A 26,705-nucleotide genomic window follows, 5' to 3' on the forward strand; every position below is an offset into this window, starting at 1 on the left:
CCAGTGCACTCAGGTTATTAAGTGTATCAGCGAGGACAGTGGGGCACAAATAGGCAAATGGTTTCCCATTTATCGTGTAATAGTCTGGTCTCATAGTCCGTCCGGTCGGGGGTTTATTACCGTGCGAACGAATATTTTTATTACCTTTTTCATGCGACTATACTTACTAACTTTTATTTACGTGATTTAACGGTAAGATTTAATTATTATGTTATTAAAAAGGACGAAAACATAAGTATTAGTATTAGTGCTCAATTAGTCTTTAGTACTGGTTAGCGAAAAAAGTTTCAAAAGAACAGAGTGTCTTAATAGTAATATAATATAATCTGTTAAATTAGTTAAGTTAAATATCATTGTTTAGTAATTAGGTTAGTTTTCAATTACTTATACATATATATAAAGCTAGACCGTTATGTTAAATGATGTCATTGTGTAGAGACAATAAAAAAAGTATTTATCAAAAGCTAGACAGATTCATAGTTGTCGTGATGATATGATATTTGTGTTTTTTGTGTAAACTGAAATGCATCTGAACTGGATTATTTTAAGAATGTTTATGGTAGGACCCCATGGTAGGTAATGAGTTGCAGTGCGAAATATTCAATATTATCTTATTATTATTATAAAACATCGATACACAAAATTAAAGAAATATAAATCCGCAAAATATTTCCTAATATATATTAAATATCTTTTTGACTGACTTGTGAGAAATGCCTTACTATATATTAAATCTTAGGCAGTTAATTTTTATTTTGTATGCTTAAATACAACACAAACAAAATAATAACCCAAAATAAACGGACACATTAATATAGATTGATGAGCTGAAGTTATGAAATCTTCGCTCCCAGCAATTGAATGAATTTGCTCTATTGAGAAGATTAGGGCGACCGAGGTTTTCACAATTACCATTTACTGTAGGGGCCGGCTAGGATACTACGTCCCAATGACACTAATATCAAATATTTACAATTTAACTGAGGATTGAGACAATTTTTTTAATCGACGATTTTTAAATTGAATTTACATTTTTTGAATCTTTTACGTTATGGGCTTTTGAAACCTTAGTTTACAAACACTTTTAGACTACCTAGTACCTAAGCAGTTTAATTAAATTGCAATTGCAATTAATATGTATATATTATGTTAACAACAAATAAATACACAACTGAAAATGCAATATTAAAATTTTAACTGTTTTAATATCAAATTTCCAAAGCATTTTCAAAGTTATGCTTAACTGGCTCCAAAAGTAGGTTCTATTAAGAAAAGCCTGTACTCGGTAGCCTTCTATATAAATACTCGTTACGTGGGCGTAATAAGGATTGCGCCTTTTCTGTTCCCAGAAATTATAAACATTTCAAAGTTCAACGCCCAAGACAAACATTTGCCCAATCGATAACTAAAACTATGAAAACCGATCACAGAATAAATTAGTGAGCTGTCACATTTCGCGGGGACGTGTAAAGAATCCACTGTTTTGTGGAGAAATAATTTAGTCTGTGTCTCCCATTATCTTATTTGTATTGCATCTCATTATCGGGACAGTTAGGTTTTTTGTTTGCTCGTACGTAGCTGTGTTTTTACGTTCAAAGACTAACACGACATAGTGTTAAACTAGGGGACCGTTCAATATTGAAGACGCCGGCATGTTTTAAACAGAATACGTGTCAGATGATCTAAACAACAAAATTTCATAATTATTATTATTGGTAAACAATCATAGGAATATTTTAAATGTATTATTTGAAAAGTAGACGTGAGGAGATCGTAGGATTAATTTGTTTGAAAGCTCCCGCGCATAAGCTTTATTGTGTTACCAATTTTCGTAAAAAAACGCCTTTGGCAGGATTTGCGAAAATTTGAAACGTATCGAGTATTATTTCGAATATGTCTGGAAAAGCTACTTGTTTATATCCGTATTACTATAGTATAATTGTTTTCATTTTCCATCCACAAATGCCAGTAATTTTATTTTCCTTGTTAAATTAGAAGTTACTAAAATATCCGTAGATACCTACATTGAGAAAAGTTTATAAATTATTATCTTTTAACTTTTGCAAAGTAGATAAATTCAATGGGAGAGTTTTATCAAAGTGCGTACGTAAAGGCAATTATTAACGTATAAATTTTCATAATACTCAAATAATCTTAAAAGCTTTTAAACTCAAATTCTATTTTTAAAACGTTTGACTTCAAACACTTGTGAGAAATTCATATTCCGTCGTAAAATTATTATCCGCTGAGTAGCAAACATGGTAGTAAGTGAGAGGTGATTAGCGACATCTTGCAAATACTGACAATTAGTAGAGAAACTGTGTCACCGTTAAACAGATTTACAGGGACATTTAAAATCTTCCTAATCATTCTCGAATGTATTGTGTCGTTTTCATTTATCTAGTGTAATAGAAATTACATGTTTTAAGAATGTTACTACACATGTTTTTCTAAACTTTTTATTGGCCCAAAAGTAATTCTTTTAACGCAAAAATATTATATTAGGTAATAGATAAATATTTTCTGCATCAGCATAGGTCATGTTAAAATGATATTGTTTGGGATTTTTGAAATTTTAGTTATAATTTTATTTTTAAGGAAGTGGTTAAAGATAACCATTAGAAACAATTAATAAGGTTATTATAACAACTTACCGCTCGCCTGCAATTTTCTTTCTTGCGAATCATCTCCGTCCATCATAGATTGTTTTTGGAAGAAACCCTGGAATGTTTTATAATATTTAATTGTTTTAAAATAATTTTTTGTTTACAATGCTATTTATTATCTAATTATATATTTGAAATTACCTGCATTTGTAAATTGGCTAAGTCCTCTAGGTTTTTTCTCATCAACATATTTTGTTGTTCAAACTCTGAGATACTGTTACCAGTGCTGGAAGTGGTCGATTGTTCCTGAAATGATTGTATTTATATATACGTAGAATGAAGTTATCATCGCTTTATACAACATTCATTTAAAATCGCGGCAAACAATAATTAAAACCTTTAAAAATATCAATGGAATATACATATATTGTCCTTAGATTATTTTTCTTATGGTCCATACCCTACTGAGGGGTTTCTTTATAAATATACTAGTTATAAAATAGTAACTAATAACTGTCTCTTACCTGACCATCAGTATCTCTAGATACACTCAAGTCTAGTGTCTGGTCTCCGTCATCAGAGCCGCTACCATCTTCCTCTTGGTTTTGACTTTTGTATAATCTCATAGATTGTTGATTTATTATTTGAAGTGCTCTTTGCCTAAATAATACGAGATTTATCATCATACATATAATATTATATTAAATATCAATTTACAGATAAAAAAAATCATTTTACAATAATATAAGTTGACACATTCATACCATTAATTATATAAAAAAACTCTACAGAATTATGATTAATATTAATCAAGGTCTTATCTATTTATTAAAACCGGATCAGCAGTTTAACTACTTCTACTAACTTAATAAACACATGAATACTTACACATAGGATACTAATCCCAAGCAATATTATAAAAACAATCAAAAGATATTATTATATTTGATTCTATGTATCAATGAGTACAATGCGTAGTTTCTACAAAAAAAATTACCTTTGAGCTTCAATATCGTTATCCGGTGTCTTCGGTGGTGTTATATTGGTTGAGCTCTCGTCTTCTGTTGCTGAAGAAGACCTTCTGGTACTCCTCTCTGTGCCATCACCAGAATCATGTCTACGCTTCAGGCTTAGCGGTAGCTGGGTGAATGGTTTACCTAATACAATATTTTTTTTTAGATTTGACATCAACTGCTTTTTCACAGATTCTGAAGTTATTTTTTTGTGTAAGAAATAATATTCTGGATGAGATACTCACCTTGTAGTGCTTCTAAAGCCCGTATTTGTCCACTTATAGCGTCGGCTACTTCGTCTGACGACAACCCATAAATCCCTAAAAACTCCTTCATCGTATTCATTGCATAATCCCTCAGAATTCTACTAGCTGTGTCACCATTTTGCTGCCCTTCACCTTCCTCAATATTCTCTCTTTCATTGCTATTAATATCCTTTCCCTCATCTTCTGAATCCCTTCGCCGTGTCGGCGAATTAGTTTTAATTAATTGTGAAATCGCAAATGGATTTTTGGCACAAAAAGTTTTATTTTGTAAATTGCTAAAGTTTAAAACTGTTCGATCCCTGTCGGTATCATTGATTTGCAAGCTATGTATATATGACCTTTGAAATGTGTCAACTTTCTTATCATCTAATCTATTTTCGTAATTAGCATCTATGTTCTCGTTTGAGTCTGTGCTAAGCCGTCTGCTCAAATCAACAGCACCAGATTTAAGTAGGCTAAAGTTTTTGACAGTAATTTTAGAGTCTTCATGGTTATCTGTTCTGTCTCCGTTTATAGGAGTCTCGATATCACAGTTTTCTGATTCATCAGAGTAAGTCGTCGCGTTGGGTGCGCATCGTGGCTTGAAGTTCTTTCTTTTATTCCTTTTTGGCATGTTGTAGTAAGGCGACATGTCCGTGCTATGCTCTTCCTGGTTATCGTTAGTCTCTGTCCAAGAGGCTCCATGGAGGTAGATAGGTTCTTCCGGTCCTGGTTGAAGTCGCTCATGTATCGGTTCTTGATGCGCTGCCATCGCAGTAGTCATTGCTCTAACTCAATCGACCTGAGAGCGACCTGAAACAATGCACGAAGATTACAAACAATAAAATTTGAATTCAACACATTTTAGTGTGTACAATAATATGATTCATTTTGTTTCGATATAAATGGAGACAATGTTGAATTAACAATAGTCTTTGTTGGCTGAGATTAGCTGAATACTGTACAATGTTTTGAGTTCACCTTTAATGTTGTTTATTAAATATTATTTCAATTTTGGTTTGGCAATAAAAAATCAGCTATTGTTTTAATAACATTTTGGATTAGCACACCAAATTCAACACCTTTGCTTTGCTTGACTTATGGCAAAGCTTCTGATAAAACGACTGTGTGGTAAACCACAGGAAACAAATACGACAGTTGCTGATCTATGCCATCTATTTCTATCTGTCAGAAGATTTAACTGATTTATATTCAGGTTGCTTAGAAATTAGATATTTCGACAAAACGTCACTTACCAAACAAAACTGTTCATGTATATCATTTACATTCTAATTCGCCAAATAAATATATTTTTCAGTCTTCATATACACCCTTGGCGAGCAGGGATGCATCTGAAAAAAAAACAAATATCAAATTATTTAATGTACAACTAACACTGCGTTACTTTATCAAATAAAGTTCTAGGTTACTTATTTATATAATAGATGTTTAGTATAATCTATCTATCCTAATATCCTTGACCATTCCGGTCCACATATACGTAAATTAATATATATTTTTTTAAATAGGTTAAGTTAAGTACGCGATTGGCGCTTAAGAACGCTTTTTTAAATTCATGTTAGAAAAAGCTTTTTAGCTAACACTTAGTTAGGATTCATACTTTAAGCATGTTTTTCACATGCGGTAAACATACAAATTCCGGCTAAATTTATAAATAATTACGAAAACACAAAAAACCTACTTAAGTGACGTAATGCTGTTTGAAACTACAAAAAATACATCGATCATGTTTGTAATTAATTATAAGGTCTAAATTTGAGGAAACCAGATCGTGTAGCAACTATACACTAGCAATACCTGCGGATATGCTTATTCAAAATCTTTTTAGCTCTGGGCTTCAATTTATGGTCATTTGTCAATCTAATAGGCAAGTAGGTGATCAGCCTCCTGTGCTTGACACACCCCCGTCTACGGTTTGGGTCTAAGGCAAGGTTTCCTCAAAATGTTTAACAACACCTTTCAATCCATTGTTAAATGCGCACATAGTAAGAAAATCCATTCGTGGACAGCCGGGGATTGAACCTACGACATGTTCAATTAGCTCATTCTATCAGTTTTGTAAATATAATTTTTAAGCTGGTGAATGATTTTAAATTAAGCAAAACACTTAATAAATCGCAAAAGCAATCGAATAGTTTTTTGTTCGAATCGAGTTTCTCGGAAAGATTTGGGCAAAAAGACGAATTGTGTATATTTTGTTTATTTGTAATATGCTATTAATGTGTGTGTGTATGGTTTGAACACCTGTGAAATAAAAAACGTATTCATTTATTAACAGATATGATAATCAGTAAGGAAAAGATTTGAATTTCCAATTGTTTTTAATGTGTACAGTAGAAATAAACTTAAACCAAAAAACCTTAAAAAATCGTACATATTTGTTACTCACGTTGGTTTGTATATGTTCGTTAACTTAAAGTTATCTATATACAAGCGACATATTTATTTAAATAATAAACAACCCATTGTTTCTGAGAAAAAATATCGACATCTAGTTACGTGACACGTTGACATTTATATATCGACAGTTAGTGATGTTTTATCGATATATGAACCGGTTGGTGATGAAATCATTAATGTAAAAGCTCGTAAGTTCTTCTGAATATAAGGCTAAGTTGTAATTATAATTTTAGTTGTTCAGATCAAATTATGGAGGTTCAACACATCGCAATACATTTCACACTTATATGAAGACGTTTTCCTGCCTTGTTATTAATCACAGCCATTATCCATGTAAATCTACAGCCATGATAATAATGTTGCCTTTTTCGCGGTAACCTTGCGCATACAATATTCAATAATAACAATAAAACACAATTACATACGCGTATGTTTTATTAAGTTTTTCAATATGGCGGTTGAAGGTTAACGGAAGTGTTTTTTTCATAATTATAAAATTCGAATTTTAAATTTTTGAAAAATGAACAAATTGTTACTGTTTTACTTTGTGCTAGTATATTATTTTATTATTCTAACATCGCCAAAAAAGTGTAATTTGAAACATTAAAATTAGAATTTTAATTTTTTCAACAACGAACACATTGTTGCTGTGAAACTTTGTGCTAGTAAATGTCTTAAATTCATTTCAATTCTTAAATAGTGTATTTAAAATTTCGAATTTCGAACATAAATTAAGAACAATATATTATGTGCGGTAACTTTTAGTTTAGTTTTTTTGTAAGCTAAAGCATAAAAAACTGTTAGTAACCCTTTAGTATCAAGTAAGTATTTTGTTTACATTATCACTTACATTCCGAGAAGGCTAATTTAGAGTTCTGTTACCTTATCACTTCGTGGATATGCGTAGGTTTTAATTTTAACTGATACGCAGAAACTGATGAATTGAAAAATCTTTGATAAGGTTTTATATATGAAAGAAAGAAAGAAGAAAGAAAGAAAGAAATAATATAATATAATATTCCTTTACTCGTAAAATTGATAAGTACGTTTTTTTTATTTTTAAATAACAACGTTTTAAATCTAACACGTAACAACTATTTGTTGTTATATTTGTTAATTATGTTTAGATTTAGATATTACAAATTTTGTAAGCCCACCCAGTTAAATCAAATAAGAAATAAATGATTAGTCAACCGCTGAACACACAAATTTCGATATAAAATTACAATAACAAACTCGACAATTTCGATGAGAATTCCGTTCAAATATTCTAGATCAGATTTCATAAACATACCTCTTATGCGTCATCTTAAATACCTGAGTGATACAAGAGAATAATAATAACTAATTGAAATAAGCTCTATTCAGAACTTTCCAGTAAAAAAGCTGCCTTCAGACAATTGTTGCATCGTCGGATGTCGAGGCAGAATACGAAACTCTAAGCACTTTGTGGTAGCAGCTGCGCATTGCGCATATTTTCGAGCAAATTTGATTATTATAAAAAATTGTTTTCTTCATAATAACTGTGTATGATTTCTAGTAAAAGCTCACTGTTTCTAAAAAACTCACTCATAGTCATTTTTTTACGATTTGGAATAATGACCAACTCCCCCTTAACCGTCACTCACAGACTAACCAAAGACAAGGATCTAGTTTTATAGTTTTTTACTAACCTATAATTTGAATAGCTATAGAACCAGCAAACAAGATTTCTATGGAAATACAATACTTATAGCGTCAAAAAACAACAGTAGTCTAAAAAACGAATTAAAATTCAAATAAAGAACAGATTCCATAATAATGCTTATTCATTCCATATTTAAAATCAAATTTTCAAATAAAGTTGAGGTTGATCGAGCGTGTTAGAGGAGTCCAGATATATTTATTTTGTATAAGTTAAAGAGAGATAAATAGCTTATTATGATTGACAGCTGAGAACGGTTAGCCTTGAAATATTTGAAACATTATATTATAAAGTACACTATCTTCTCCGGACACACGGAGGCTGCGATCTGCTTGATATTTTGACTTAAGAATTCCAGTTTATGTAAATGTTCCATTGAAAAAACTTTATAACTTCAATTAATATATTTAACGGATGTTCCATAGCAATTATGAGTTTTGGGATTAAAAATTTTCACTTTATAATTTAACAAAACGAGTACATCGATACATTAAGGGTACTCATTTTATTCATCACTTCAATTTATTTTTAATAACCATCAAAGTGTTTCAATAATTTAAAAAGTATAATTTTAAATATTAAAAAATAATACGTAACAAATATTCGCTCAGCCCGTATGTCCACCCTCATTACCCGTATGTATAATGGCGGTCGCTAGTTCGTTTTTAGAAACGTCAAGTTTCTCCGGAACACGTTTTAAATCATATTTCGAACGTTTTTGATTTAGATCGTTGACTTTTTAATTCTAAGTTTGACGTAACATGTTTTGTGCCAGTTTTTTTTCACATTCTTGAGGCGGTAATTAAAGAGGTTGTATGTGTAATGACTTTAAGTATTACTAAGGTTGCCATAGACACAGTTTGCGTGCAATGTACTTATGTTATAAACGTTTGGTTAAATTGAGTGTTCAAGTAAACAAACTTGACAATATCCACGCACAAAACAAAAAGCATCATATGTCTCCATTCGAATTCATCAAAATTGGTGTAACAGTGTAGGTGTCAACAATCTATATTTCATTTTTCTTACTTCAACTTTAATAAAAGTGAGATATGTAAAAAAAAACAGTGTTAGGAATTACACGTAGACCTAACTTTCGTAGCATTTCGTAGCTAACGTAGCACTTGGCAAAGCTTGCGAATATTATCAAAGCGATTACAAATGAATTTTGGGATAATATGTGTCTAGTTCAAACTTAAATGAAACAAAGTCAAGTGAAAACGTATATTATAAATATTTGAGATGCCATAGAAAAACTACGATGTAGTTTATAAAAAAATCGATTCGAATCAATTACTTTGGGCTGATCACGTACGCTACGGTCAATTTTGTTGGGTTTTTATTTCTTTTTGGGACTTCAATCAACATAATATGTAGATGTTCTGTGATAGAAGATGGTAAATGTTTTTGTATCAGATAGATACCGGTAAGACAAAAACGTTATTTTTTAATATAAAAATAATAAATAGAAAATTAAAACAATTTTTTTTTACTAATAAGAAATTAAAAATTTGAATCCTTAAGGCAGTGTAGCTTAAATGCTGGCATTTCCTTTCTATAAAGTAATACTTTTATGTTAAGCGAGAAATGCACTAGCTCTGGGATCACAGGTACCACTCACCAGACGCCAACTTAAATCTTTAATTAACGCCTGTGTACTTGAACCCCATGGCCCAAGAGTCTCTACTCTAAAGGAAACAAAATCGAAGTAGAAGGAAAGACTCTTACATTAAACCCGTTTATTATTTTCCGCCTGCTGTAAGGCCACGCCAGATTTTTTGCTTATTCTAAGTTTTTTTGTGATAAGAATATTGTAAAAAATGTATACTTAAGATGAAGTATTTTATAGTAATTCAAGTTACTTTGCATAATTGTGATAATTAAACATCAACTCAGTACAGTATTTTTTATAATTGTATTGTATGTATTATATTAAGTTACTTAAGATATTATATTTGTATTAATTTAATGATTTTATAAATTGAGACTGAAAATTGGATCTTAAACTTGGGCGGTCACTAAAGCCCTCAGATGGTACAATAAAAATAAATAAACTTCAGTGTAAATGAGCGGGACATATGAAATCGATAAAGAGGAAGACGACTTAGAAGCTTGATAGACCAAATTAGTAATAGCAGGTGGTACAGGGCTGAAAGAAATTGCGGGATTTGGAGGAGGCCTTTGCCAAAAAAGAGCACACAGGTGCCTAAAAGAAGATTGAAATAGAAACGTTTTTAAATGTAAAATAAGTGCATTAAAAGGCCCTTATTACAATTATAAATGTTGCAAAACTAAAACAAAGCAAAGTTATAATTTTAAAATATGTAGATTACACGTAAAGCTAGTTATTGTACATGTGATGATTATAGGCCGCAAACTCAATAAAGTACTCCTAGTATGGGTTGATATCGCATGAACGTTATTCTAAAGTTACAAAAAACGCACAAGATTTTTCAGGTTGACAACAGCGGAAAGGTAATCTTCACAAAACAGGGAATTTAGGTAGAGGCTTGTGCATTTTTTTTAACGAATTAAAAATAGCCTGTATTCGAGTATTAAATTAGATAATATTAAGTCCATTTCAATACTTAGAACGCGAACTCTAACGGAGTGCAGTCCTTCTTCAAATATTTCCCCTTATTTCCCAAAATTTCCCCGATTCCATCTTCCCAAGTCTAAATTATATTCAAATAGTATTGAACGATTGTTGATTTAGTGTCTTATATTGAAATATTGATTTAAAGTATATATTAATAAAGTTTTTATTCAAACTCGTATGAAGTCGCTTACGGCTTTCAAACATAATAAATAATAAAAAAAATATTCATGACAGACAAAATTCATACATCAATAAGCCCTGTATTGTGGGTGACTAGGTTTTGAATTCGTCGTACATGGTACATGTTTGTAACAGTTTTAGTGTTACAACTAATCAAACATAAGTCCTATAAGACATTAAGAATGCGTGAATGTGTGAGTATTAAAATCGGAGGTTTCGTGTGTCTGTTCGTTGTTCGAGGTTTTGAAACCTTAGAGTCATGCCTCTGTAGTAAGACCTTTATAGATTTGAAGTTCAATTCGGCTAGCGTAATTTTCACGTGACTTGTTAACTAAAAGTTAGGTAGCCGATATAATATTTCGATAGCCTAACGATACTGTGACGATAAATCTCACGCTTGCGATGATAGATTATGAATCGGGTTTAATAGATACATAATTAAATAGAGCTCGCGTGGGCAGTTTTATCTATTTTCCACACGAATTAATTTGAAAACAACAAATTTTATAATAAATTATATAGCTTCAGGCGTTGTGTAGGCGACGGAATTTTAAATTTTGATTTATTGCGACATATATTTACGTTTTTGTTTAATTGATAAATTTAATGTAAAAACATTAAATATCATTTAAATGTAGCTTGAAACCACTTTTTCTGAATGAAAAGTTATATTATTTTTTATAGAACAGTGGGTTCATCTGGTATTAAGTGTTACCGACCATGGACACTCACGATACCAAAAGCCCGCAAGTGAGTTGCCGGCCTTTTAATTTGTTCTTTAAGGACCCTAAATCGAATCGGTCATATATAAATGAAAATTATTCTACTCAAAAGTAAATTACAACGATCCAAGTGTCCAAGGTCTTGAGAGATTGTCATTAGTTTTTTAATAGGGGCACACTTGCAGGAGGCTCATCTGACGTTAATAGACATAAACATGCTCAAAGACATTAGGCAGAGGGCTCGCAAGAGGACCCTAAGTGAAATTGATCATAATTGATCCCTTTGGGACAAATATCAATCGAATATCAAATCCTCGCAGCGGTGAAATGTCAAAAATTTATTTAACAGATTTTTAACTTAAACTTCCTAAAACTCAGATTCGTGCGACGAGAGATTTATGTCACTAATAATAACTTATAACATAAAATAGAAAATTTACTTATTTCAAAAGTAGGTTTAATAAGCACTATTACAAACTAGACAATGAATGGAACGTGAAAATTATAATAAGCAGTGACACAATTATACATAACCCCATATTGCAATTAATAAAATATTCTACGTACGTCCGTGTACGTCGGTCTGTCATTTACGATGCTAGTTTAAACTATTCAAAAATACAATTATTTTTTTATTCCTATAAAAGAAAAACAAGACTACCGACTCTCTTTTAATAAAAGTACTAATTAAAGAATCTAAATAGTGGTTGGTCAATGTACAGTAGAAGATAATGTTCTCAGCAGCTATTGTTCTCTTTCCTTAAATTTTTAGACTTGCGCTTCTTTGAGAGAAAATATATATGACCTCGGGTCTTCTCTCCCAAAGATGGTCAATACAGAGTACTTGCAGTATGAAAACCTTTTTTGATATCCGAGGTGGTAAGTTGCAGGGGTTAATGGGATCGTTCCCCACCAGAACCAGCAGATGCTCTGTTACGCTCAAATCCTCGGATGCAGTTTACACAGAGGAGGTTGGAGATGGCCACATCTTCTTCTAGGAGTCGTCTAGGACAGTCGCAGACTATGTAAATATGCATCAAAAAGTAAATTGTCGATAGCTATATCTAGAAAAACTCTAAATTAAATAAACTTTACAATTGACCATACAAAGGAAGTGTTGACATATAAAATAGTTTGTCTATGCGCGGACCATAAACAATGCTACTCAATATTTATACACACACCAGGAAGGGCGGTTTACTTCGAACTGTCATTAAATTCCTCACACTTTTCTCATTATAATTCATAAATTTCCGGCGTAGTCAATTGTCAAACGGATCACGTGCGCGGTTACTTGGCCATTTCTGATAAATATAACTGCTTTTACTTATACATATATGTGTTTCTAAACGTGAATTCGATGAATAGGGTCATTATATTGGATACATATAAAAATCAAATATATTTTCAAATATCTGGCGATTAAACTTTCGACATGTATACAGTAAAATTTTACACGGTCAATGTATATTTACGTGATCATAATTTTTCGATAATACTTTTGTTTTTCGTTATTTATTACCTAATCCTACAGCTAATATAGATATTTATTATCAATATTAGCATATATAACATGTTTGTGTGTGCTCAAGATGCAGGTGATTTAGCGCTATGGATATTCTTAATATCTCCATTCAACATCATTTCATCTTAATTTTCTATTTTTTTCTCCAAAAGGAGATAAAAAGTTAAGAAAGAAGAGTAAGAATATTTTGCAATAGCTTAAACATCAATAATATTGCAAGACTATGTGATCAATGTATTGCGTATAAAATATATAAAAAGTCTTGCAAATTGCTTATTAAGTAACGCAAAAACTAATTTCCAATATCATTTACCTTTAAATTGGCAATTTTGCAAAATTTCTAATGTATCTAATATAAAGAACAAGAATTTTACGCAACTTTAAATTACTTTTAAAACCTGATTGCTGGTGACCTACAACGATCAAAGCAAGTACGTAATCACCAAATTTTAACAATTTATAACTTGTACGCATAGAAATACGTTCTAGATGTTTCTATATATTAATAAGAAAATCAACACATATTACACAACATGACTTCATCAAACACACAAATTATATTAGAACATAAAAAAATCAAACTAAAGTTATGTAACATAAAATAAGTAATATTTTAGTTAATAATTAGAAGCCAAACCAATTGTTAGCAATGAGCCGTCTAATTTTCCCACACTCGTAAATTGTAATTTTAACAATCTCGTTTCCAATAATATCCAATACGTCGACTACAGTTTACGTTAAAGGTAACATAAGTGTCACTTAGATCTAAGAACCCTTAAATAAACCAACATTGTTTTTAACCGTTAGAACCCACTAATTTTAAGTTAGTTATAAGCATGTTTTAAAAGTTCCAGGGCAGTTGAGCCTCAAACAAAGATTTTAATTTAACACATGTAGAACATTCCTAAAGATTAAGGAAGCTTAAATAGAAACTTAAACCTCATTAAGAGCGGTATAAACGGTAAGTAGGAAGGTTTTTGTAAAATATCTCAGTATTTTCATTAATGTTAGTAACTTGTAAGAGCCTATTCGCTGAAGCATTAAAAGATAGCCGTACAAAAGACTTTAATACGCATATGCGTATATATTTTGAGAATTTTTCCGTGCATCAAAGTAAACAGTCCTCCTGGCATTCGAAAAACGAAATCCTACTTAACCAAACACTTGTAATCTTAAACAACGTATTTATAAAAACCTTGATCCAAACGATGAAGAAATTCCAAGTAGGTTCTAAGATTACAATTTCAAGACTAGATAATTTTCTATTTGCATACAAAGGAGAATTACCGTCTGTGCGTCCGTGTGTCAGTGTGTATATAGAGGCCACGCCTTGTAGCTGTCATATGCAGCCTAATTAGGTATTCTGTTGTAAATATATATAGGAAAATGAGCAGTGAACGTACCTAAGGTTAGATAATGCCCCTGGGGCTCAGATTTTATGCGTTTAACAGATCTGTTTCATTTCCGATAAAATCCCGCGTTTCCTACTTAATATTTGATTCTTTTCCGGTCATTGGCTATCTCAAGTCATCCAAAACATTCAAACAATAAAATATCGCTATGTACTTCATATTACGTAAATAAAATTTTCTAAGTGGTGCTTAAGTAAGAAAACACTTCATAACCGCTACTTATACAATAATAGTTATTTTAATTTTTAAGCTATGTTGTGATGTTGATACAATGCTATTGAAATTCGATATTATAAAGGATTGAAAGCCGAACAAACATACGTAGTTCAGTATAAAATAAATTTTTATTGTTTTATTTAATGTCTATCTCGCTGTTGTGCTGATGAAGCAAATATTTATGTATGGTAAACATTGTCAAATATTTTATAAAAAGTTACTTTATAATACTGTAGACAAATTTTTTATACATATATGATGCGGTAAACTTCCATAAACAAAGTTTCCAAACACGCTCATAGACGAATCATTTCTTCTGTTAGCGGTTCGTCATAATACTTGGCAAAGTATCATTGTCTTTAGATGTAAGTAGGTCTCAATCAAAATTCTATAATAGTATCTTTTACTGGGAATCATAAAATATAGCATAAAAATAATTGCTTATTGTTTAGTCTGTGGAAACAACACGCGCGCAACAGGAAAGACAACTCGTTCCACATTCAAATTGGTAAGGAATTTGAATACCCGATTGTCATTGGTTGACAATCAATCATTATAGTTTTTGAAATTTGAATTCCATGACATACGTGATCTATGATATCTATGATTTGGATCGAATATTGTTGATACTGTGGCATTTCGTAATTTTTATACTGAGCGTGAACCCAATACATTGTAGTGTTATATGTAAATTATTTAGTAAATTTCAACGAAGAGAGATTCGTATCGTCGACAACCAGTCTCTGTCCGAATAGCTTGGACCTGGATATATCCCTTGGCGTTGCGTAGAGATGTGCATCGCTGTATCTTCTAAAGCACAATTCGACCTAGGGTCCTAAACTATCATCAGGTAATCAAGGATTCAATCAGGACTCGCGCTTCCTAGGAATTCCTCGTGTATGGGGGATGATTGGTAAAAAATGGTTTTATCAAAGACACAGACTACAACTTTTTTCCATAGAGTAAACAGATAAGTGGTTTGTCATCATCAATTGTTATTTTAGAGACCGTATCGTCGAGAAACACTTCAATTTACATCTTTTCCTCCAATATTGACTCAAACGATTTGAGAGATTTTAAGATTGTTAGTTTTGGAAAAATTTACATAATTTGTACAATGTTGTTTACAGTCCCACAGTAAGATAGAAATTTTATTCAATCATGTTTTAATTGTGTAAATCAAATTTTATCAAGTATCAAAATAAGTGAAATACACTACAATTAATATAAAACTGCCGATTATATTATCTATAAATATTAGGCAAATTATACACTTGAGTACACGTAATCATAGCTTCGATTCACACGAAACACGTCTTATCTCCATCTCCTAACGGTATATTAATACTAGAACTAATACTTTTGTCTCTTTCCGACACATTGTATTTTCGGCAAGATGATAAGGGACTGCATTGTTACATTTAAATTGGACTGATTTAGTTTTTCAAATATTAATTTACTTTAATAGTGATTCTAGATTATTTTTAAACTGTGTTAGTAATTAAGATATGTATTGATTTTTAACCCACTGCAAAAAACAAATGTCCAATTTAGTCCTCTAAATCTTGAAATTATAAACATATTTATGAAATTTCGTGAAATTTATTTTTAAAAATTCATACAATATCCTTACTGTTTAATATGTGTGAATGAAGAAAGCGGGAATTTAGTTAGTTATTAAATTCTTTATATGTTTGATTCTTAAGTATATTTAATGTTACTAAAGTATTATATTTAGACGAAGAAATTGTTAATTTTGTTTCCCCAGTACATTCTTGTATTTTTTTAATAAATTTGATTAGAAGTAATTACTTTATTGATTGTTTATTGAAGCAAATAATGAAAGTATCCGAGAGTTTTGTAATAGTTGAAATATCCCCAATCGCCTTAGGCAGAACTGCTTCATTTTTTGTTTAGCCATTCCGTTTTCTATAATATATACAAATTGGTTTCGAATAAAATAGTATTAAAATATCTATCTACAATAGATTTCACTAGAGGAGTAGTTTGGAGCATTTGAAGTCTATAAATGTAGACGTCTAGAAGTATTGTAGACTCTACAGCTACCTGTCAAACCAAAAACCCATAATGGGTGACTTGTCAACTGAACTTGACTCTCTAGTCAAAATGACCATGGCAAGTTTACTATCCCTTCTCTTCTTCCCCAACTCACGGGGATGAATGTCCGGAGCAGAAAGTTATTTCTTTAAAATTTGTTGCTATTTGTATCTATGGAACACGGTTGGGATGAAATAAAGGTGGTTTTTCACTATTATATTTTGGTGTACCCTGGACACCACACGAAACAGAACTAATCTAAGCGTACGATCAACCAGTTTCCAGAAGATAAATTACTGTTTATATGGAAATTGTATTTGTTTTTAGAAAAAAACTCTTAAGTGAAATATATATGTATACTATATATCTTCCTTAGGATTGAATTGCTCCAGTTTAGACAATTTGTATGAATCAAAATTTGGTGAATAAAAAGAGTGGCGGAGAGTTGATTACCAGTTCTTCTTGCCCGCTCTACGCCCTTGACTAGCGAACTAAACTAAAGTAAATGTAAATTTTGAATTAACATCTTTTCTGTTACAGTTCATAAGTTTACTTGGCTACATGTATGCATAAAGTAATTTTTAATTTGAGTTTGAGTTACCCCAGGCATCATTAAATGGTGCTCTCAGAAGAACACGACTTGGCCAGCACACCGATTGGATTGAGCATTCAGATAGCAGTTGCTATTACACATTGAAATTAATTTTACCTTGGCTATATTTTTTACTTTTTTTATCTGCGTGTTTGTTTAGTTTGCGTATAAGTTAAATATGGTTTATTATTATTCTTTACCAATGTATCAGAGTGCCGAGCGTTGGTAAGCTTTTGTAAATAAATCATAAATCAATTGACAGTTGTGTGATTTTTTATCAATATAAAATTTATCTGTGGTAAGTAATTAAACACAAATTTATGTAAATGTATATTTTACACATCGACCTTATCGCGGGGACAAAAATCTAAATTCGCCACCGCCGCCGGCGCAGTCGTGTTTCAAACACGTGCTATGTATGGTCAGCAGAAAAAAATATTGTTTTTGGGGACGCTACATTTTGATTGACACACACGTGGAAAATGTGGAGTTTGTTAACCTATTTTTTGTGTGTTCTTGTCATTTGTATCTCGACAATTTTTTAACAACATAAAATTAATATAAAACTGGTAGAAGGAAGAAGTCGTGGTTGCGGAACGTCCGGGAGTGGACCGGCATCACATCTGCCAAGGAACTGTTTAGACCAGCGCAAGATACCCGGCAAATCTAGTTTTTAATCACCAACCATTAGCAATAAAGTGACTCTACAAGATGAAGATATAAAACAAAAGTATAAAACAGATATATTTATATATGAATGCATACCAATTGATTGTGCGATAATAATTACCATAAATAATTGTAAAGTGACAGCTCCAAAAACTTTCGTCACGCGACCACAGATAACTTTCGAAATGGACCATAGATATATCAAAACAGTAATACGTCATATGTCACGTCAACACAGATCTTAAACCTTGATCGATCCACAGACTAGAATTAATTGGTTGCGCAAGCGACTTAAATTTTTGACGTTCATCCGATTTGCTATTGTTTATGGTATTAATTTTTTAATAGTTGGGTAATAACGGGATGTAGTTTTTAAGCTCATGGCGCAATTTAGGATGATTTCCGAAGCTTATCTATTGATGCTTTTAAGATAATTAGATTGGACTTGTACATTCGTGTATATAAGTCGATATATAAATATAGTTTTATACATTTATAACTCAAAAACCACCAGATTGCATTGTTCCGGAGTATATAGGAGATATTTTCTTGTTTAATTCATTAAATAATACCGAGAACTGATTAGTTTTTTCATTTAATTTTTTAATTTTTATATATTACATTTATATATATATATATTTATATGTGTTATATACTCATAAATAATAAACGAGAATTATTTTTATTTCTAAAGAACATAGATAGAGGGCAGACGGTCAAGAAGTTCATCAGATGATATGGCCCATGGACATGGATGTTTTGGATCTTCTATACCTGCTCTATTGTCAACACGCTTTTATTGGTATTTTTCCACTTCTTTTATAACTTCGGAGCCAAAGGAGGATTTTGTACCCAATACAAACCTACTAACAAACCAAATCTTTATAATATACGTATAATACTTTCTCCCAAGTTTTGTCATCCATATTGAATTGATCACGCATTGTCAGTAGACCGGATTTCTTTACATTAACGAAGTAGCTGACCGTACACTATCAGGATCGTGGATCAGACTTAGCATTATTTTGAGAAGTAATTATTAATGTTAGCCGCTTACCGAATTTCGCTGCGTCTACGCAATAGTGAAGTAGCTGATTTCGTATCGATAAATGTTAATTATCGATAAACTGGTCGATAGACTTCTGATTTTTAATTCGTTGAACTTCATCGGCTGTCTTTGAGCTTAAAGCTGACATAAGGAGATGTTATTCAGATGAATTTAAAGGCAATTACAGTTAGACAACTATATGGAAAAGAAGGGAAAGGAGAGGGTGCCACAAAACAGGTGGATAGTTAAGAAAATCTCTCTATCTCATAAAGTTATTATGAGATGGAGTCGGCGTTTACCCGTGAAGGGGTTCCGAATGGTACTTAGGATATTAGGATAACGAAACGAACGAAAAAAAAAACTGTATATAACAAGCGTAAGTATGTACATACATCATTTACTTTTGTAAACATTCAATTATTACCAACTATGGGTAAGAATTGAACGTTCTATCAAATAAAATCATATCATTTATTACAATTAGACTACCTAATAAATTATAAAGATGATTCTAGATTTCACACTTTGAATCGATTTTCCTGTAATTCATATACATATTTCTTTTATGTGTTTATTGTTATGGCCTATAAGAGTATCATTAAATAATGTATTTTATTTTTGAGTACCAATCGGTGTGCCATTGGCGAGATTTTATAAATAAATAGATGTGATCTGTCAGCCAAATTTCAATGGTAGGTATAAATTGAAATCACAGTTACTACATCGATTTGACCCTAAATCTAGAGAATGTCACATTGCAAATTGTACGAACATACATCCAACATAATAACTGTCAGAAAAACGAAGATGATTTCGGTAAAGAATGCACCGATCGTCCACTTTATTCGGAACTCCGACGTAAATTTGACAAAAGCATTTTATGAACGTATAAATTCGAAAAGTCTGTACTTTAACTTCGGCGACTTTCGGAGAAGCGGAGACTTTTTGCGATCGCTCGTTCAATTACAGACAAAATTAATGATTGAAACGCACACACGCAAACGCACACATACAATTAAAGCCTGGATCACACAATAGGATTACATCGCCATAAATGGTTCTGTATAACCAGTTATGAGCGCTTATGATTCTATAGTTGCCGTATTTTTGCCCCTTTTGTTTCGAATAGAAATGTGTTCTTGCATTTTAATTCAGGCTTACCGTCTTGCCCATATGCATCCCTTTATTGCCTATTCAATATGTTTTCCGGTACGGATTTTTAACTACATATATGCAAAACATTCGACAGAATATGTTTAATCAAGAAATAAAACCCCATTCAACATTTATTGCCTCCGATTAAAGCTCATCAAACAGAAGCACAGAATTTAATAAAGCTTATTGATAAGCGTAACGAAAAAAATTAACAAATCTTTGAATTCTCGTTAGAGTAGGTTAATGACCTTAAACGATTCCGTCTCACTCATTCTCTATGTTAATCTATCGTTATCTCATTCTATGTCGATCTTGATACGTCACATTTTTAATAAACGAACTCCCATATGACAAGGAAATTCGGATGATTAATATGGCCGCCGTGTACGAAACTAATACTTTGTTTTTAAAATTAGAAATATTGATAGTTTCGTGTTCGTGTTGCGATCGTCCGATAAACAATGATAGAAAGTCCGCTTGAATACATTTAACATATCTGTAATCTTGAGTAAAAAATGTTATTGTTACGAGTTTTTGTACGTACCAATATTCTTTAATTAGGACGTCTCTTGATCGAGACTTTAATAACGTAATAACCTTGTCGCCCGTGGCATTTCGAGCTATTCGGATATTTAATTTTGACATTAATAGCGAACGCAATAAACGTGCGTCCTCTTAAGCATGCACTAGGCAACTGTGTTTCATTACAACGTATAAAATCAAATTTGACGTTTAACAAATCGTTCCTTTTTCAAATCTACCAATGAGGCATTGTTCGTAAAGAGCGTTCCATTTTTAAATTCTCTTTTCAAACCATGTTTCATTCAAATTTGGAATGTAACGTTTTCCCACATTGCGAATGGGTTGATTAATACGTTGTTGAGTTGAGAGACAATTGCACGTTTTTATTAATGTCGTATCTGTCAGCTCATTCAGAGGCTAAATTAAGGCAGTTAACACCGCCATTACATTAACACACGTCGAGATTAACGATCCAAATGTAACAGATTTCATACATAGTGAAGAGTAGGCGGCTTACTCTTGCTTCAGAAAATTTATAGGAACTAAATATAAAGTGGCGTACATCTTTTTCAGGTTTGGCCCTCAGATTTTTGTATATGTCAATCTAATAGACCAGCAACTTCTGTGCCTGACTCATGTCGACTTTAAGGGTCTAATATTTCCTCACCATGTTTTCCTTCACCTTTCCAGCGAATGTTAAAGCGCACATAGAAAATACATTGGTCCATAGGCTGAACCAGTCAGAGATGTACATCTGACAGATAGAGAGATTCTTTTCAGACAATATAAAGAGTCTTATTAAACTAAGAACCTATGTATCGGCCATTTTTAAAGACCATTAATTTAATTTACAACATAGTATCAGTTTCGTAACATTGTTATAATAATTTATAATAGTATAATATTTAATTACATCAGATCGAATCGCCATAATAGTGATGTTGATTAACGATGTATTGTAAATATCGATATTGCGTGGGCAGCACTAGTGTAAGATTTTTTAATCTCAAATATGCAATCATACAGATGTCTGGTAGAGTGAGAGATATTGTAAATGTACATCAAAGGATTTTTTATAAAGAGATTTAAGGGTGATCGTGTTGGGCCACTAGAGGATACGTGCGATTTTAAAGCGACGAAATAGTCGCGGAAAAGTAAAAAAATCGTTTAAAATACCTATTTAAGTGTAACAAAACTAAAATTATGACAGTTTTGTCAGTTATTCTAATACGGATCTTATTTGTTTTAATTCCAATAGATTTTAAATTTCTAATTGTGTATAGTATATAAATTATAGTTCCGATTGGTTTTTCTGACTGGTTGTATTTCTGGCAGCACCAACAGATATTCTGTGTATCACTCACTCGTATGGTGATGGAAAACACAATGAGAAAACCGGCGGACCCAAAGAGTCGGTGTGTGTCAGGCAAAGGCTGAAGACGATACTGATGCAGAATTCTGAGACCCAGACTTAAAAGGCTGTAGACTATTTATTTTAATTTCTAAACTATACATTTACTGCGTGACAACTACGGACATCCGGCCCAGCTGCTAGCGATAGTTGCGACTGAAAATAGTCGCAGGTTAAGGTGCCGCACACTGTCACCCTTTAAAACTGAAGGGCGCGTCCCCAATGTAGTGGGCAACATGGCGTCCGAGATTATAATAACGATTTTAAAATCCCCTCGAGATTTTTTATTTTTAAACTTTTTCGGAAGGGTTGCTGAGTGGACGGGGGTCCATAATACTATCAAAATGGGGCGATTTCTGTGTTTGGCGACATTTTAACAATGTTTAAAACATTGAATCACCTAAACATATAACTGCAATGTATATATATATACCTGATAAATAAATGTAACTCGACTCAAACGAAAATATATGTTGCTATTTTATTACGGATTTCGTTAATACGGAAATCTAATGTATGACTAATTAAATGATTAAACAGTAATAATAATGAGCAGTATTGGCCTATTAGCTTCAGCGTGCGATTCTCATCCCTGACACCTTCGAGATGTGCACCAATGGTCTTTCTCTGAGCGCTTAGTATTCATTAAAACGGTGAAGGAAATCGTAAGCCGTGCCTAAGACTTTAAACCCGACATGAGTCAGGTACAGAAGACTGATAAGCTTTTTGTCTATTAGACTTACTAATTATACAGATACAGAAATCCGAGGCCCCCACGTAAAAAGGTTGTAGGGCCACTGATTTAAATAAATAAATAAGAAATAAAAAAAATATTTACTACAGCTATTCATACTTTTTATTACTATTTAAAATCCGATCTAAATTGTCAAATGCGCAGGTTTTTATTAATTGAAAGCTCAGCTTTTATGACGTCACGGCTAAAACATTCCTGATTCCATAGTAAAACCAACAATAGCGTCCATTTCAACCAATTCATGAACAAATCCGTACCAATTGTGTCCGCGAGACGTTTTATCAATAAAAATAAAATTCCACCAGGAAGACACCAATTTGTGACCATGTTTCATGATTTAGTGGAGTCGAGCTATTATAGACTGTATTTTATACGTGCTTAGGGCAATTTTAAAATGATAAACTGCGATTTAAACAATTAGATTTATTCTATTAAGGTACAATTGAATTTGTTTATCGAGTTTTTTAGGTTCAAAAATATAGTAACTAAATATCTTTAACTTACCCATGGAAACAGGAAGCTACCGTGCCCACCTTATAAACGGATATATTGCGTTCCAATTTCGAATTTCGAAAAAAGAACAATCGTAGAACGCCAACACGTTCGTATCATCGATAAAGCAACGGATTCGAAATTTTAAATAGTTCCATATTCAAACAGCGATTTCAAATATGGAAGGGCAATTGTTTCCCGTTTTCGCTCCGAGTTATGGATGGTACATACCTAATGCGAACGAACAATCCAATCCAATGATAAATTTAATAAAACTCCAGATTTACAAGTAAACATAGTTTCTAATTAGAACTTGTTTATACATTACAATTATTATATTGGAAAAAAGCATAGAAAATTAGTCATTATGTATATGCCTATTAATCAAGATCATTCAAGTACTTGAAAAAATTGTTTGGATTAAGTTCTGAGTGTGTACCTAGGTGCTCGTTAATATGCAGGCTACGCATGCGAGTTTCACAAAAGCAATATGGCTGCTAGTGTTACTCGCCTTATAATTGCGGACACTTCATAGAAATAATGAATATTATAAAGGACAGGCTAACCCAGTGTTAAGAATGAGTTATCGCAACACGAGGATATCCTAAAAATGTAGTTTTAAGCTGAACTCGAATATTTTAAGAAATAGATAGCTTGTAAGATATACTGTTATATGTGGTAAACTATTACTTTTGCTGGAATAAAAATCACAAAAGAGATTGCGACTTTACATTAATTACATTCTAGCTTATATGCAATAATTATGGGTAAATAATATTTTGTTGATTAAAATTTTTATAAAACTAATAAATAGCTAAATCTATGGATAGGTAATTTATTAATGCTGGGCAAGCTATGTGCATAAAAGTAACGGAGACAAATTTAGGGGAAATAAACATTATTTCCCTGCGTCAAATTGACGGGCATATTTTTGGGATTTGCTGTAGTGGATATACAATGGGTGGTTAAAAGAAATAGGCAGTAGTGTATTAACATCGGAGTTACCAATACGACTTATGTAAGATACTTAATGCCTCCGACGACTACATAGTCGGGGAATTGTCTATAAAAAAAATAGCTTAATCGAATGTAATGTTCAAAAGTCTTCATTATTCGACGAGCGTAAAGTTAAATATAACAGTTAAATGTGAAATGAGTAATTATCAATTACGAATTCCTAAACAGTTCTATAACGGACAATTTAAAATGATCGTTACACCAAAACGGGTGTAGAAAGTATGAATTGGTACAATTTCATACGTCGTCAATCGGACTAGGGACCTGAATACTCAATAGACTTATTTCCGTTTCCATATGGCTTTTAGGGGTTATTTAAACACAGACACAGAAAAGTGAACGTTCACTATTAACTATTTTAAAGTAATATTAGATAGTTAAGCAAACACAGTAGATACTTAAGTAGACAACTACGATACGCTGGTGTTTTCCTCAGCGATAAGAATCGCAATACAGCGAGGAATTGCCACCATTAAAGGTACACTGCCAAAGTATATAATATAATATATTTTTAATTATTATTATTACTTTGTAGGTTAAAAATTTTGTAAATACAGTAATGCCTTCTATATCTTGGTAGAATGTATCCGCGTTATAGGAAACGCGTTATGTACAAATGATTCTAGTTAAATGGAATTCAAATAGAATATAATGAAAAATCTAACGAATTGGTCAATGGGGGAATACCCGTGTTATACGAGGAACTGAAATCTCGTAATATGAAAATGCGTTATAACTGTACTGTGTATTTGTTGTATAAAAATACTTAATCAAACATACATTACGTATAATTATTTAAATTACGTAAAAAAGATTATTTAACATGTAATATTGACGTACAATAACATACATTTCATCCGAAAATGGCTGAAACATGCCAAAATGGTAGTTGTTTATGGTATTATAAGTATCGGCGGAGCGGCCAAAAATGGCAATGATAAAATTCTTAACTTTTTCGCAGAAATGTTAAGCGATTTACAATACATTTGAAATGCAATAAACTTAAAGAGTTATCAGAATTATGGCTATACTATTCATAATGGTATAGCGGGTAATGGTGTCTCCACACTGATTTAAATCGCAGCGTTTTTTAATTAATAAAGATTAGATAGATATATTTTGACGTCTACAAAATTTTTAGGTTTCAGTATCCGTTTTATTATTATTTGTCATAAAATATACAATAATAAGCAAGTAGATCAGCCTCATGTACCTGACACACGCCGTCGAATTTTTGGGTCTAAGGCAAGGTTTACTCAAGACTTTTTCTTAACCGTTCGAGCGAACCATAAACACGCACATAAAACCTTCCCCATTGGTGCACAGCCGGCGACAAACTTCAGGGATGGGAATCGCACGCTGAAGCTACTAGGCTAACAAAGCTGTATTATATCTCTAAATACATTATTTACTTCCCACTATGTTACAGGCATAAATGCAGTTTTATGCCTAGTTTTTATTAATGTCAGTTTTATAAGATACTTTCGCTTTATTGCCAGGGGAGCTGTCAAAATAAAGTTTTATAAGGAATTCAAGGCTCAAGAATTTATGTTAAGAGTGAGAAATAAATATATTAATAACATAATTTGTTGTTACATAGTGTTTTTTGGTGTCATTTAACTATTTTAATAACCTAGTAGTAGTAGCTTTCCACACTCTGTGTTTAAAAAACTCACATATTTGTCCTCCTAAATAAATATTTATTTATTTACACTTCGTTGCTAAAGAAATACAAATAATACAATATATATAAATTATAAGGGATACAACGGGCGGCCTTATCGCTAACAAGCGATCTCTTCCAGGCAACCCTATTTATTTATTTAATTAAGTATATTTAACTTAAATCCAAAGGCGTTTAAAAACGCAACTCGTCTGAAATGCTCTTAAATTTTTTGCTCTCAACGCCAGTGTCGTGCAAGTTTAAAGGAATATCGAATAAATAATGTTAAATACGGTATAAATGGCGTTTTTCGATGAATTTATTGCTAAAAACGTCCGAATTCGATGACAGTAAGTAAGTTGTTTATTTTTATGAATTGTTGCACAGAATACTTGACTAAAGTAACGGAAACTGTTATATCGGAATAATAAAGAAAAATATATGTTAATTATATGAAAGGCGGAATGAAGTCAACATAAATAACATCCAGGAGGAGCAAGCTGTTTTATATTACATACCTGGGGGTTATATCTCCATAGGAAGAGCATAATTGGAGGCCTATTCCATAGTAAGAGGAAATGCCTACAGTGAAAGATTTTAAAAGCATATAGTAGTCCCTTGATAAGTGTAAATGTATTCTTACTCATTTTCAGGAGTCTGATGATGTTTGAGTTGCTACAAGAAGACATCAGAGGAGATAA

General features: G+C 31.9%; 1 protein-coding gene across 2 annotated transcripts in view; it reads right to left on the reverse strand.

Annotated features, from left to right (window-relative positions):
- Positions 1 to 26,705, reverse strand: part of LOC110994585 — a 72,272-nt gene that overhangs the window by 21,575 nt on the left and 23,992 nt on the right. For both annotated transcript variants that reach the window (XM_022261325.2, XM_022261324.2), the window contains exons 2-7: positions 5,121 to 5,216; positions 3,865 to 4,677; positions 3,604 to 3,763; positions 3,131 to 3,266; positions 2,808 to 2,912; positions 2,655 to 2,721 (exon numbers count right to left, since the gene is read on the reverse strand). In XM_022261325.2, coding sequence (XP_022117017.2) covers positions 2,655 to 2,721; positions 2,808 to 2,912; positions 3,131 to 3,266; positions 3,604 to 3,763; positions 3,865 to 4,648 — 1,252 coding nt within the window. In that variant the 5' untranslated portion in view covers positions 4,649 to 4,677; positions 5,121 to 5,216. The remainder of the gene's footprint in view (positions 1 to 2,654; positions 2,722 to 2,807; positions 2,913 to 3,130; positions 3,267 to 3,603; positions 3,764 to 3,864; positions 4,678 to 5,120; positions 5,217 to 26,705) is intronic.

This window comes from Pieris rapae, chromosome 18 (genome assembly GCF_905147795.1).
Source record: "Pieris rapae chromosome 18, ilPieRapa1.1, whole genome shotgun sequence".
NCBI classification, from domain to species: Eukaryota; Metazoa; Arthropoda; class Insecta; order Lepidoptera; family Pieridae; genus Pieris; species Pieris rapae.